The 14,027-nt window shown below is 35.4% G+C and overlaps 1 protein-coding gene across 7 annotated transcripts in view; it reads right to left on the bottom strand.

The window, feature by feature from the left end:
- The window catches only part of LOC123673705, a 177,176-nt gene continuing 163,149 nt past the window's right edge, over positions 1-14,027 (bottom strand). For all 7 annotated transcript variants that reach the window (XM_045608320.1, XM_045608321.1, XM_045608324.1 and 4 more), the window contains 6 exons: positions 12,339-12,625; positions 9,536-9,781; positions 7,157-7,455; positions 5,076-5,220; positions 1,879-2,235; positions 1-341 (listed from right to left, as the gene is read on the bottom strand). In XM_045608320.1, the coding sequence (XP_045464276.1) occupies positions 334-341; positions 1,879-2,235; positions 5,076-5,220; positions 7,157-7,455; positions 9,536-9,781; positions 12,339-12,625 (1,342 nt within the window). In that variant the 3' untranslated portion in view covers positions 1-333. The remainder of the gene's footprint in view (positions 342-1,878; positions 2,236-5,075; positions 5,221-7,156; positions 7,456-9,535; positions 9,782-12,338; positions 12,626-14,027) is intronic.

The raw sequence follows: 14,027 nt of genomic DNA, 5'->3' as shown, positions 1-14,027 counted from the left end.
TAAAAAATTACAATTATTTTAATACCTTCATAAGTTGTACATACAATACAAAGTATTGAGTCAAACATGGGGGGGCAATCATAAGTAAAATAAACATACTTATGATTTATTCTATCTAATCTACGAAGAACTATCCAAATTGCATACCGTTTCATTTTTTAACACAAATTTCAACAATTACAGTGACAACTAGAACATTCATGATTATTTGGCTTATTCTTAATGATAATAATAAATAATGAGCTATCTAGTGAAGATGGATGTCAGTCAGTGTTGGTCCTTATTGCTTGTTGGATGGTGGGTCCAAAGCTCTGTTTCTCATAGAGGCAATCGTCAAAACACTGTAAATGAAAGAAATTACGAATATAATTACTGAAATAACTTACAAAAGTGCGACTGAATTATCTTTCACAAGTATATAATTGTGTTCTGTAATCTCCAGTGTGTTTTGCAATTTCTACAATACATGAGAACATCAAACAATGGAAGCGTCTTGAATTTTGAATTTCAATGGAAATTGGTGTGACAAAGGTAACATGAAAGTTATGATGAATCGATTTCATCAAAATCATTTGGTTTTGATTTGTCCTTTCCCTAGTCGAAACCAAATGAAGTGATAAGAATGAAGTTTTTTTGAAATATGGCGAAAGCGATCATAGATAGGCACTTGATTGATTTGCTGTGTGAAACTGAAACTTTTGACGATTTTAATAGCTTGATAAGAAATTTACATACCATGTTATACAGGGTGATTCACCACAATGGCCTATTAGGAGTTCATGGAAAACTAATCACAATTTTGAGCTGAAAATTTGCATGTTGGGGGTTTGAGATAATGATCTTTCTCCCTAAAATATTTTCAGATCTCTACAACTTCGGCCTATTTTGGTATAGTATATCCAAAGTCACTTGGAGGAAGCCAGAATATTTCGATTGTACAAGGGTTGTCCAAGTAATCAGAAATTCTTTTGGGGCCAGTGAAATTAGTGCCTAACAATACTTTCAAATAAACCCCGGTATTTAGCGGATCGCGGTATCCACTTCAAAGAAACATCTGGCCAATCGTTTTAATGGAATAGTTCAAGTGACTTTGGATATACTATACGTAGAATCGACTGAAATAATTAAAAATATAGGTTCTAATTGGAAAATCTTGGGTTTTGATGAATTTGAGTTGTCCAAGTTCATGATCTTCTTATATAAACTAAACGCCTTGTACATTTTCGATTCAAACTGCAAACAGTTTTATAATACTACGTATTTGCAGAATCGAAATGGATAAAGGTTTTTTCGAAAAAATATTTTTCTACAGAAATATTCAAAAAATGTGAGTCCCCGTAGCCCCCATTTTTTTCATAAGAATGCCATTAACTCATGAACCGTTGAGTTTCTACACAAGGTATGGCATATTGCTGAAATTGTCATCAAAAAGGCTATGTAATCATACTGGATGCTTCATTTGAAATAAGGAAGTAGTTGTATGTTTCCGGCATAACCGAAAGTAGTAGAGATCTGAAAATATTTTAGGGAGAAAGATCATTGTCTCAAACCCCAACATGCAAAATTTCAGCACAAAATTACTTATTTATCCTGATTTACATAGAATCATTAAATGAAGTGCGGTGTAACTTACTATGGGCCTAAGCTGCCACCCACTGTGAAGGCGATGCCTAATAAACAGTTCAAGCTTTGTTTGAAAAAATATTTGCTGAGTAAATGTTACTTTTCATTGTATGATTATTATTTGAATGATTTTCAGGATATTTCATGAATATATAAATATTTTTTTCTTTTGTATTTTATGTATGTAAACATTGTAAAATGTAATAGCATGAATATATATTATTAATATTAAGTCTTCATCAGTTGAATACATACCAGAATGCCCAACAGTTAGGACTTCAATTGGCAGTGATCCCCTACGCCGAGCCAGCAGCGCGTCAGGATTTTCAGGTTTACGGAGTAGAAGACGAGAATAGGTTTCTGGCCCAAGGTCAGGCAGCAGGACAGTTTCGGGCCCGCCCGAACTCCGCCTATAGAGCTGCCTTTTGCGCCTACCCGCCTTGCCGTTGAGGCTGGTATGCCTTGTGAGCGTCATATCCACCTTGTGGTCGGCACCTTTGGTGGGTTGGTCCATTGGTGCCGAACCCCGGCGCTGGTACTGCCAGAACGTGCGGGTCGTTTCAACTGGGGTTATGTTCACTACAGTCTCGATATTTTCATCTTCAAAAGTATCTGAAAAGACGCTTCATTGCATATCTGATCTGATTGAAAGAAATTAACGAGTTCTGCAATATGCCCTGCTAACCTAACAAGTAAAAACCATTTTCTCTTAAAAATTCGACATGGACACCTTCAAGACTGATGCATGTACTCCAACCTTTCAATACCTTTCCTGTAGAAAGATTCGTATTTGCTTTCGAAATATACCTGAACCTTGGCTATCACTTCTGCATTTAAGGGTCAGATATCTTTTCCTGGGGCATTTTTTTGTTCTGCAAAAAGCCAGTAATCACTGGAAGACAGATTTGGAAAATAAGCTGGGTGGTCAAGAAGTTGGAAGCGTAATTCGTTCAAGTTGACCAAGGTTTTCAAGTAAATCGTGTTTATTCTGCTTAAACAGCTCCAAACAGCGTTCGGAATCGAGGAGGCGTGAATTCAATTGAAGAGACAATAAATTAATTCATTGTTATTTTTGAAGATAGGCATTCCTTCAAGTTCCGCTATTTCTAAAATGATTACAAAATTCGAGAAATGAGGGTGTTTACGAACATGTAGTAATTGACAGGTAAACCACCATTAATGAAAATCGTCAGAAAAAAGAAGTAGATGAGTGTGCAGCTTTCGAAACATTGTTCTTGTAAACAAATTGATGAACAGGTCGATATGAGCGATAGAACTGTCCGGAATATTTTGAAAAGGAACGTTGTAAAATGGAAAAAAAAATCATGAGGACAAAATAAAACGTATGGAATTCTGTGAAACGATGATGCAGAAAGAGAATATAAATTCTAAGCAATATATTTTATTCACTGATGAGTCATCGTTTTATTTGAAAACAAAACGTAACCCCTCAGTAGTAAGATATTGATCTATTGGCATCTAAGAATTTATGTTCGTACCCAGTATCCTCAAAAATTTAATGTTTGAACTACAGGAATTACATCATAAGGCCGTTTTTTATGCATGGTGACCTAACCGCTGTCAAACATCTACAGCTTTTAGAGAATAAAATTATTCCGAAAGTTTGACAGCTAATTAATTTTGATGATTCATGTAGAGAGTTATGACAACAGGACGACTGTCTAATAAATCACAACGCAAGGGTAGTCATACAATATATCATGATGACTTTCGGACCTTGTCATTTCTACAAATGCCTGGATAAAATGACACCCCAGATCATTGGATTTCTTGGGAATACCTGAAAAATCTGGTTTATGCGCAAGAAATTGATAGAGCCACAAATATTAACGAGTTAAGGTTCAAAGTGATCCAACTTTTTTTCTAAAATAGCACAATGCTGAAATCTGCTCAGAGATTATGATCTTTTTATATTGGATTTAGCTGATTTTTGGTTCAAAAGGATGGATTATTTGAAAATTTATTAATTTAAATTTGTCGATATCCCGATAGAATTGGTTTTTGCTCTCCAGTATATTCATCTTTTTCGTACTCATTTTCATTATTATTTATTTAATTATTTGTGTCAATCATTGTCGAAATAAATTCTTCGCATACAGTGGAATAAAATTGTCGTATTTATTTTCAACCGATATGGTCTTATAAACCCATGCTACGGTTGGGAAGCGATTACTTCGCCATTTAAAGAGAAAACTCATTTATTCGTTATCGTATCACACAGATGTTTTGATTGTTGCACTGTTATGAGTATTATACAGGGTGTTTCCTAAACATGCGGCAAAAATTCAGGGGGTTGTTCCTTGGACTATTCTAAGAATATTTTGTCCTTTGATGATTTTTGAAAAACCTATTTGTTTCGAAGATATAGGGGAAACAAAATTTCAGATAATAACATTTTATTATGAAAAATTACATGAAAATTCAACTCAACCTACAAAAACTGTTGAAAATGACCACCTCTAGCCAGCATACAAGCATCCAATCTTCTCCTCATTGACTGCCGAACCCTTTCAAAAACACCAGGATCATTTCTTATTAAGTTACACCCAGCAATGATCCGACTTCGCAAGTCTTCCACATTTTCTACTGGAGTGGTATAAACTAATGATTTTAGATGGCCCCATAGGAAATAATCTGAGGGGTTTTTGTATAGCGATTCATAATAGTCAAAGATAAAATGTTAATTGCTAATACATCACAAAACGAATTCAAATGAAAACCGTGTTTAATCTGTATTCCTTTACCATCTGCACTTATCAATTTTTAGTCAAAAAACTGGCCGTTTTTAGTAATTGGAATGTTGTTAAACAAATTTAAAAATAAATTGTACCTACTTAGTAAACACAGTGCGGTACGCATTTTTATTTAAACTTTTATTAATTTTAAAAATATGAAAAATGTTGTTCGCCCTGTATCTTCGAAACAAAGAGGTTTTTCAAAAATCATCCAAGAACAAAACATGCTTAAAATAGTCCAAGGAACAACCCCCTGAATTTTTGCCGCATGTTTAGGAAACACCCTGTATAGAATAACGTTGAATATCCTATCTTTCCGAATGTATTTTAAAAAAATGAATAAAAACAGCTAGGGTTTCAGACATCAGATGAATGGATAGTCTCAAGTTGAGTTTAAATGAGGATACATATGTGTATTGATTGTCTAGATGATCCACAGCCCTTCAACGATCACAAATGATCGTTCTAAAGGGAGTTTTGAAACTAAATATTGTCAGTTCGGCTTGAATCCAATTGATTCAGTATTTTCATAAATTAATTGGGTTGGAGCTTTATGGCTAAACAATACTAAATTACGATGTGTTTTGCATGTTCTGAATCGAAAGAAAGAAAGGCTATCCTAGCAAGGTCGTAGAAAAAGTCAAAGGTGAATGAAAAATTATATAAATATTATATTACAGACTTATTGGAACTTACAATAATGAGCAATTTCAACAGGTACTGAACCTCTTCTCAAAGTCTGGGAACCGACAATAACTGTTCCCCTGCCTGCAGGAGACTGATTATCGTCTGTTCTTCCTAAAGGTAACGTAACAGGAACAGATCCTCTTCTTTTCGATAACTGGAAAAATACGAATATCATAATAATAATCTGTAATGAAAAACGTTTTCTTGAACAACTAGTTTCATTACAAACAACGTTTCAAAGACACATTCTTTCGGAGATGTTTTTGAATGCGTAGAACATAACAATTGAATATGAGATATGAAAAATGTTACACAAAAATTTGTATTTATTATCATCGGAGCAACGAATGCCATGATTGTGTGGTCCACTTTTCGATAAATGAATTTTTGAACATTTTATTTCTTGATTTTGAGTATTCAAAATTCACGACTCGCGTTCGTCAGATAAGTGGATCTGTTAGAAAAGTTTTAGCTACCAAAGATTAACATTGACAACATCGCACGTTCGCAGCGTGGATTCTTAAACGTAAGCGCTACAGTGAAGAGTGAAGTTTTAAAAACAGTAACAATAAAAAACAATATGAGTCGATATATAACGCCATTGTGAATTATCAAGTTAATTGGGAAATTATTATTGTTATAATGAATAAATATCAGGTGTGTGAATAAGTCTTTCCCGTTTTTTGTAAGAGATGGCGCCACCAATACTGTGCGAGTATTTAATGGTTACATGTCATAATCAAAGCTTATTCATCTGTCAACAATTCCACACTAACACATTAGTTGAAATTTTTTCGCATCATAAATTTTTGAAATCGTGAAAATGTCGAAATTTGTGCCGAGTCGACGTCATTTGCGGGAAGTTTCACTTTATTGGTTCAATTTGAAGAAATCTGCTGCCGAGGCGCATCGGTTGCTTTAGGAAGCTTATGGAGAAGGTTGTGTCGATGATTCAAGTGTTCGCGGATGGTTTCGACGCTTCAAAAGTGGCGATTTCGACGTGGAAGACAAGGAGCGTTCCGGGCGGCCGCAAATCTTTGAAGATCAAGAATTGGCGACTTTGCTTGATGAAGATTCGTGTCAAACGCAAGAAGAACTTGCTGAAGCATTGGGAGTTGACCGAACAACCATTTCCAAGCGTTTGAAAGCCATGGGAATGATCCAAAAGCAAGGAAATTGGGTGCCGTACGAACTGAAGCTGAGAGACGTCGAACGGCGTTTTTTCACTTGCGAACAGCTGCTTCAGCGACATAAAAGAAAGGGTTTTCTGCATCGTATCGTGACTGGCGATGAAAAGTGGATCCGTTACGATAATCCGAAGCTAAGAAAATCATGGGGACTACCCGGCCATGCATCATCATCGACGGCCAAGCCAAATATTCATGGCGCCAAGCTCATGCTCTGTATATGGTGGGACCAGCTAGGTGTGGTTTACTATGAGCTTCTGAAACCGAATGAAAGGATCACAGGCGAGGTCTATCGACGACAATTGATGCGTTTGAGCCGCGCACTGCGAGAAAAACGGCCACAATACTCCGACAGGCACGACAAAGTTATTTTGCAACATGACAATGCTCGCCCACATGTTGCACAGCCGGTGAAAACATACTTAGAAACGCTCAAATGGGAAGTCCTACCCCACCCGCCGTATAGTCCAGACATTGCTCCGTCTGATTACCATCTCTTCAGATCGATGACGCATGGCCTGGCTGACCAGCACTTCCATTCCTACGAGGAAGCCAAAAAATGGGTGGATGACTGGATAGAGGCCAAACCGGTCGAATGTTTTCGCAACGGGATTCGTATGTTGCCAGAAAGATGGGGAAAAGTTGTAGCTAGCGATGGCCAATACTTTCAATAATTCATTTGTAACCATTTTTTCACAATAAAGGCTCAAAATTTGAAAAAAAACGGGAAAGACTTATTCACACACCTTATATAAAACCTAGAGGTGTCTTAATTAATTGATCCAGACAAAATACTAACAGGATCAATGATTGAATGATGATTTCATAGTTCATAGTTAAAAAAAAATGCGGTTTAGAAACTGATTATTGTATTGTATTTCATGAGATCTTTCTTCAACTTACCCCCGTTGGTGGCTTTCTAGGGTCTACATTTTCCTTCTCGTATCTTTGTCCGGCTTCGAACAGCTTCAAGGCCTTACAAGCCTTCTCCTTGTCAATGGATTCAGTCTCTCTACTCACGAGTATTGATTTTGGCATAGACGTTTGTGCTTTCTGTTGCTGCTGTTGCTCAGGTAGAAGCAGATCCGGGGGTCTGCTGTTGTTTGGACTCAGCACAGCTATCGATGGTATCGGATACTGTGGCGGAAGTCCTGATGATATGTTTTCGTGTGAGCCTTGAGATGAATGCGAGTTGCTGTCCCCTTGAAAATTAAAAACACAAAGATCATACTATGGAAGCTTTCATCACAAAAAAAAAAGATCATAGAATTGTATATATTCAAATTGTGTATTTATGTAGTTTATATATTTTTTATTTGTATGCATTCTGTGTTTACTATTAAGTTTCATAGTATTTTCCCAAACGTTTTAGTCGGTGGAAATAAAAATAATGTGATTAATAAATCATATTTCAAATTCCGGGGTTTTCACTATGAACTAGAAATATATAATAGCCATGTAGATGGCATCAGGAGAACAATAATGCCTTATGATATACCCCGTTTTCGAAGTATAAGCGAGATATAAATGCGAGATTAAATATTTTACTAGTTTTCTTTGCAAAATTTTGAAATCACATCTGAGAATATTTTTAGTATTGTAGAATTCTGGAAAAAAATTCAAAAAGAAAAACTCCAAAGTTCGCCATTTACATTCTCGGTTGCCAAGTTAGATTTCATTATAAAATCATAATCATAATGTTTATTATTTGAATGTACTTCCAAGGATTTCCGTAAAAAAAAATCAAAAATCAAATACATGAAAAAAAAATAAGATTTTCCCAGTAAACTTAAGTTTTGATGAAATATTTCAAAATAACTTTGTATTGTTACATTTCAGAAATGTTCAGTAACATTTGAAACATCTGAATCATATTTTCGGAAACATTTAAAAATTACTTTTGAACATTTGAAATGTTTCAAAATGACTTTCAAACATTATATTGTTTCATTTCGGAGACATTTTTGAATCATCTTTTGAAACATTTCAAAATTATTATTGTGCAATTGTATTAATAGAGAAAATGTGAAATTGATGTCTCAAATACATATTTATGAACACAACATAAAAATAACCACCAAAAAAAACTTAAAGGTTTGCAGCTCTCTAATTAGTCCTGAAACAAGCTCCAAAAAAGCATACTATGATCGTGGCAGATATATGAGAGAAATAGACATGAAAATAGGTGCCAAAACCCGAAATTGCTTAGTGGGATGTAGGGTATATGTTATAAATAAAAAACGATTCACCCGATCACATCTATACGACTACATGTGTTTGTCCAGTTTATGATGAAATGTCCTGTGTACACACAGAAGGAAAATAGTTGTATGTCAATCAAAAAGCATCCTCGGCTTTTACCGACGTCGAATTTCTTTTCATATTGCGGAAAATGAAACATCTACTACTTCCAACTCCTGAAATTAACTTAGGAATTCACCTGCCATCTCAGAATATCCCAACGTTTGCAATTTAAAGTTTTATTTTGTGTATCTTAAGGAAGGAGTCTACTTCATAGAAAGTTTAAAGAGTACGACTGAAGCGAGAACGCTACTCGCTTCAGCCACAGAAACTCATTCTAAGGAAAATATGTTTGAGCATCTAATTTCCGGTTTGATTTCATCCGTTATATTTTCTTTAGATGATTTCTAGAATGTTAATAATTAGAGCTTCGAACATGTAGGTATATACTGTATTTATGTACGAGCTGCTTGTTGGGCTTATGTCACTGTCCACTAAAATATAAGCAGTGACACTGATATTAAAAATTATTATACTCAGACGGAAAATATTTGATTTTTTGGTAATATGGAGGAATAGTCTTGTATCAAGAATGGAACGAAGACATTTGCAAGAAGTTCCATTAAGGTAGAATAAGAAAAAAATATATAATAGGTTTGATGGCCCTGTAGCTTGGTTAAAATTATCATCATCATTGACATCAACTATCAAGCCACAATGTGACCATCCCTACTACGCCATTGAAAGAGAACTCTCGTTTATTCGATGTCGTATCACGCAGATGTTTTGATTGTTGCACTGTTCCACTGGACACGAGCATTCTCTGGAATAACGTTGGATATCCTTTACGAATGCAATTCACTATACCTGTATGTCTAACCAGCATATACCTACACCAAATATTATTACATTTGCGCACATGTCGATACTTCTTAGTAACTGATTAGTATCGACATACGAGTAACAACATAACATAGTATGTATGAATAAATACTCCAACTGTTCGATGTTGCGGCAAGGTTTTTTTATTTTTGAACTCACCTTCGAGCACCGTTTCAGGATAGGTTGTCATCTCAACAGTAGCCGACATATAACGCATTCTGCTGTAAGGTTGAGGCGGTGGGAAGGTTTGCTGCCTTGTTAGGCACTTCGACACCGGTGCAACCACATTACCCTGCAATACCGACGAAAGTTTAACTAAGGCTGAACTGCTAGACATTGATGCAATACTTGGTTCCGGCAACAGATTTTCTGCGCTAAGAGGTCTCTCTGGATCATCATCTCCTCCTAGAAGGAAAACGAGAAGATGAGAAATGAAACGAAATGATAATGAAATTCAATAATGAAAAAAATTACCAGTAATAATTATTTTTTAATCCCTCAGCGAATGGAAGCCTTCGCTATGCCCAGGCTACAAACTTTTCGCCTCTGGATTAATTTTCTCGCTAATTCGAATATTTGTTTTCTATAATCACACAGAGTTTGAACGTCTACTGGAATGAGTAGACATTGATATTCTTCCACGAGTTCAAAATTCAAAAACGAGCCACGAAGTGGCGAGTTTTTGAATGAACGAGTGGTAGAATGAGCCTTCTGTACGAGTATTATACATTATTTTCTCTAATTCATTGCATTTTTAATGAAATTAATGAAATATTTCCATGAATATCATTTAGTGATTTTGGCATTGAAAAATGTTGATTGGCAGAACTGATTTCTTTAAGGCAAATTGATGAATTGACAGATAAAACCGTAGCGGATTCGGCGAGCAGAGCGAGTTGACAGATAAAACCGTAGCGGAAAGTTCGGAGTACCAACATATAATAATCAAATATAACCATGAAAACTGTGCGTTTCTGATATATTCTCGCATGATTTTGTTCTACAAGATGTGGAAGAATGAACGGAATAACCACAGAATTACAGAAATTATTTTTTCTAGTGCTATGAAAAGTAGCCTATACCTCATAGCTTACTGAACTATTACAATTACAAATACAAAACTATGTATTGCTTATACTGTGAGAAACATTATTCCTCACGACACTTTGCCCACACCACGCTTTATAGACCATTTGGATTTGGGCTTTTGAAAAGTCTTTCTCCTGCAACTGCTATGGAAAGTAGCGTATTCTTCATAGCTTACTCAATTTCTAAACAATGTATTGCTCATACTGTGAGAAATATTATTATTCCATATGGCACTTTGCCCACACCTCGCTTGGTAGACCAATCAAATTGGGCTTTTGAAGTAGTTTCTATGGAAACGTAAGACATGAATAAACCGAGAAAAGTAATAATATACAGGGTGTTCTATTGAACACCCGCAGCGCTGGAAATATTTTTGATCGATAGAGTAGTGGTTCCTACACAAGAAACCAAAATTTTCAATAAAATCCGTTTTCCCCAAAGGTCCAGAGTATATATGTATATACAGGGTGTTCTGATTTGTTTCCGACAAACTGAAATGGGTGATAGATCACATCATTTTAAGCAAAAAAGTTCCTATGAACATGGGTCCGGAAATGCTTCGTTTCTGAGATACAGGGTGTTAAAGTTGAAAAAATAATTCGCATTTTCTTTAATATGTTTTGACTGCTTCGAAATCCTTTCATGTAATTATTCCTATTCAAATAATGAATTTAAATTCAATAAGTAGAAGTGGTATGCTATGTAATTGTTGTTTTTAAGTGTTCTGAATATTCTGTTTCCTGAAATATTGCGTTGTTGGGATGCTTTACGAATACTGAGTTTTTATTTTCTTCGAAGGTCTGTAAAATCCTATTTCTCTGTAGATGATTTCTTCTTTGTATGCTTCGTTCGGGCCTTTGGTAACCAATAACATTTTCCTGTATTTGTTGATAAGCTATTAACTTAGTTAACTATAATTATAATTAATGACATCTGAACCTAACACACTTTAAATCTGTCATTGTGTATAGCCATTTTAAATCTATTGCCGCAACAATTGTTGAATGTAAAACAATCAATCATTCGAAGATGTCATTTGTGCATTCAACAGAACGGTGGACATTTCGAACACCTTCTTTAAAAATTATTATGTTATTTTGATTTGTTCTAAATTGTTACTTCTAAAAAATATTTAATTTAAAATTATTACAAATTTGTTTCTACATGTTTTAGAGATTACAAAAATATGGATTTGGCTTTAAATGCGTTTTTCTCTGAAACGGTTGCCCCTAGCAACTTAAATGAGATTTTTTAACTAGAAAAGTCAAGGAAATCGATTTTTTTAGTTCAGAATGACGTACAGGGTAGCACAGAAAAGTTGCTACGGTTTAAAGGGGACGAAATGATTGCCAGTGGCGCCCTCTAGAGAATACAACCAAATCGACCACAAATTTGAATTTGTCACCTCAAAAAACCCTATGTACCAACTTTCATGCAATTATTTGGAATCAGTCGAAAGATATTTAAGAAAACGCGAATTATTTTTTCAACTTTAAGGTGTTAAAGTTGAAAAAATAATTCGCGTTTTCTATGTTCTAGTTCCTATGAACATGGGTCCGGAAATGCTTCGTTTCCGAGATACAGCACCCTGTATCTCGGAAACGAAGCATTTCCGAAATGATCACATCATTTTAAGCAAAAAAGTTCCTATGAACATGGGTCCGGAAATGCTTCGTTTCCGGACCCATGTTCATAGGAACTTTTTTGCTTAAAATGATGTGATCTATCACCCGTTTCAGTTTGTCGGAAATAAATCAGAACACCCTGTATATGTATATATCTGAAGGTGTTTTTAAGTATGTTACACGAGTTTTGAAAACGTGAAAATATAGTTATTTTCGGTGATATTGGACGGTAGTGACTATTGGCTTACCAGAAGAGAGCCTAGGACTAGAGAAGGAAGACTGTGAACCATATTTGAAGAATTCGTCTTCTTCTTTAAGCCCACTAGAAGATTTAGATGCTCTGGAATCGCTGCGTATTGGACTGACAACGTTGCGAGCACCAGAAGAGGAAGAGTTGTTGCGGGCCACTGGTAGGCTCTCTCTGCGGTATATAGTGTGAGGCAGTGCTGGATCCAAGTTTACTGGCACAGAGTGCCTCCTAACGCCAAGGCTACTTTCGAATGAGGGTACAGCTAATGATTGTCTTCGGTTATCCCTGTGAAGAAAATATGTTTGATTATTCTTTCAGAAATGTCAAGCTGTTAAGATTGAACGTTATTAGGGCATTGGGAGTTCTGTTCAATGGTCATTTGTTCCTTACATAAAAGATTTGATGCGTGCTTCATACTTCGCACAGCAAACATTTTCAAAACACTTATTATCCTATTTAACACCCTGGTGGGAGCAACAATTTTTTTCATCCTAAAAGTGATCACAATTCTTCCCAAGCGCGGATCCAGGGAGGAACAGTCCCTTCAAATGGTCCAGCCCTCCGCTCTTAAATTTTGTTCGTCCCCCCTAGAATTCGATATACTAAGACTAAAATAATTACAGGATCAGCAAAATTTTAATTTGACTCAATTTCTGAAACAAAGATGTTGAAAGTATGACTACCGTTGCCGAAAATATTTGTACCTTTTGGCACTTGAATATCTACCGGCTAAGCTATTATAGGTCCTGTTAGTCATCATATACATACATTTTCAATTTCATGATCATACATCGTTGAATCTCTGCGAAATAATATGTATACGATGATCTCCGAAAATTCTGAACATATTTTGCTACATTCTCCACATATAAAGTGAGCTGTTTCTGGAGCCTGTATTCCAATGAAATCGAATGAAAGGAAAAAGTTAAAAAGTCATTATTCTTTAACGCGGGTCCAAACTATTAAGAAATAACAAGCTGCAAGGTTTCAACTTGAGGCATTCGTTTTAAAATCCCATTGAAATTTTTAAAGATTTATAATATCGAAACTATAAGAGATAAAAGTTTGAACAAAAAATAAAGAATTCAGTAGGATTACCGAAGTAAAACATTCTTTCAATGTCATAATTGTCGTAAGTTTCACGAGAAATTCAAAAATAGGGTTTCCGAGTTAGGAATATTAATATGGTATAGCAACTGAATCTTGTATTGAATTTCAAACAGCTCTTTTATTTCCGGATGGAAGATCTACAAGGCGGATGGCCAATCTTTTAACATGCACCTTCACCATTTTATTAATGGAATTGTTCTTGAAAAAAGAATTAAAAGAATCAAATGACAATTCTGCTGTTTTCTATTCAGATTTTTCATCTGAAGGTATTATTATTATTATTATTTGAACTGGGGTCGTTTTGGTTCGGTAGCTTTCCGGGAACTGCGACCATGCAGATCTTTTGTTCACTACTCTACTCATTCATAGAAACCCAGGGAGGTCGTCAACGATGTTAATAAAACTGACAACTTCCTTAGGGGCCTTGGCCGTTACCTCTCTGGTATCCAGGACCGGCTTACCCATGTGAAAGGTTTCTCAAATTATATCTAGTGCAATGAAGACGTTATTATTATTATTATAAGGAATGACCACCCAGATTTCGAATTCAGGCAATGACTTTGGAATTTTTGAAGAA

Source organism: Harmonia axyridis, chromosome 2 (assembly GCF_914767665.1).
Source record: "Harmonia axyridis chromosome 2, icHarAxyr1.1, whole genome shotgun sequence".
NCBI classification, from domain to species: domain Eukaryota; kingdom Metazoa; phylum Arthropoda; class Insecta; order Coleoptera; family Coccinellidae; genus Harmonia; species Harmonia axyridis.
Note: the sequence above shows the minus strand (reverse complement) of the source record. Positions and strands in the feature narration are given on the sequence as shown.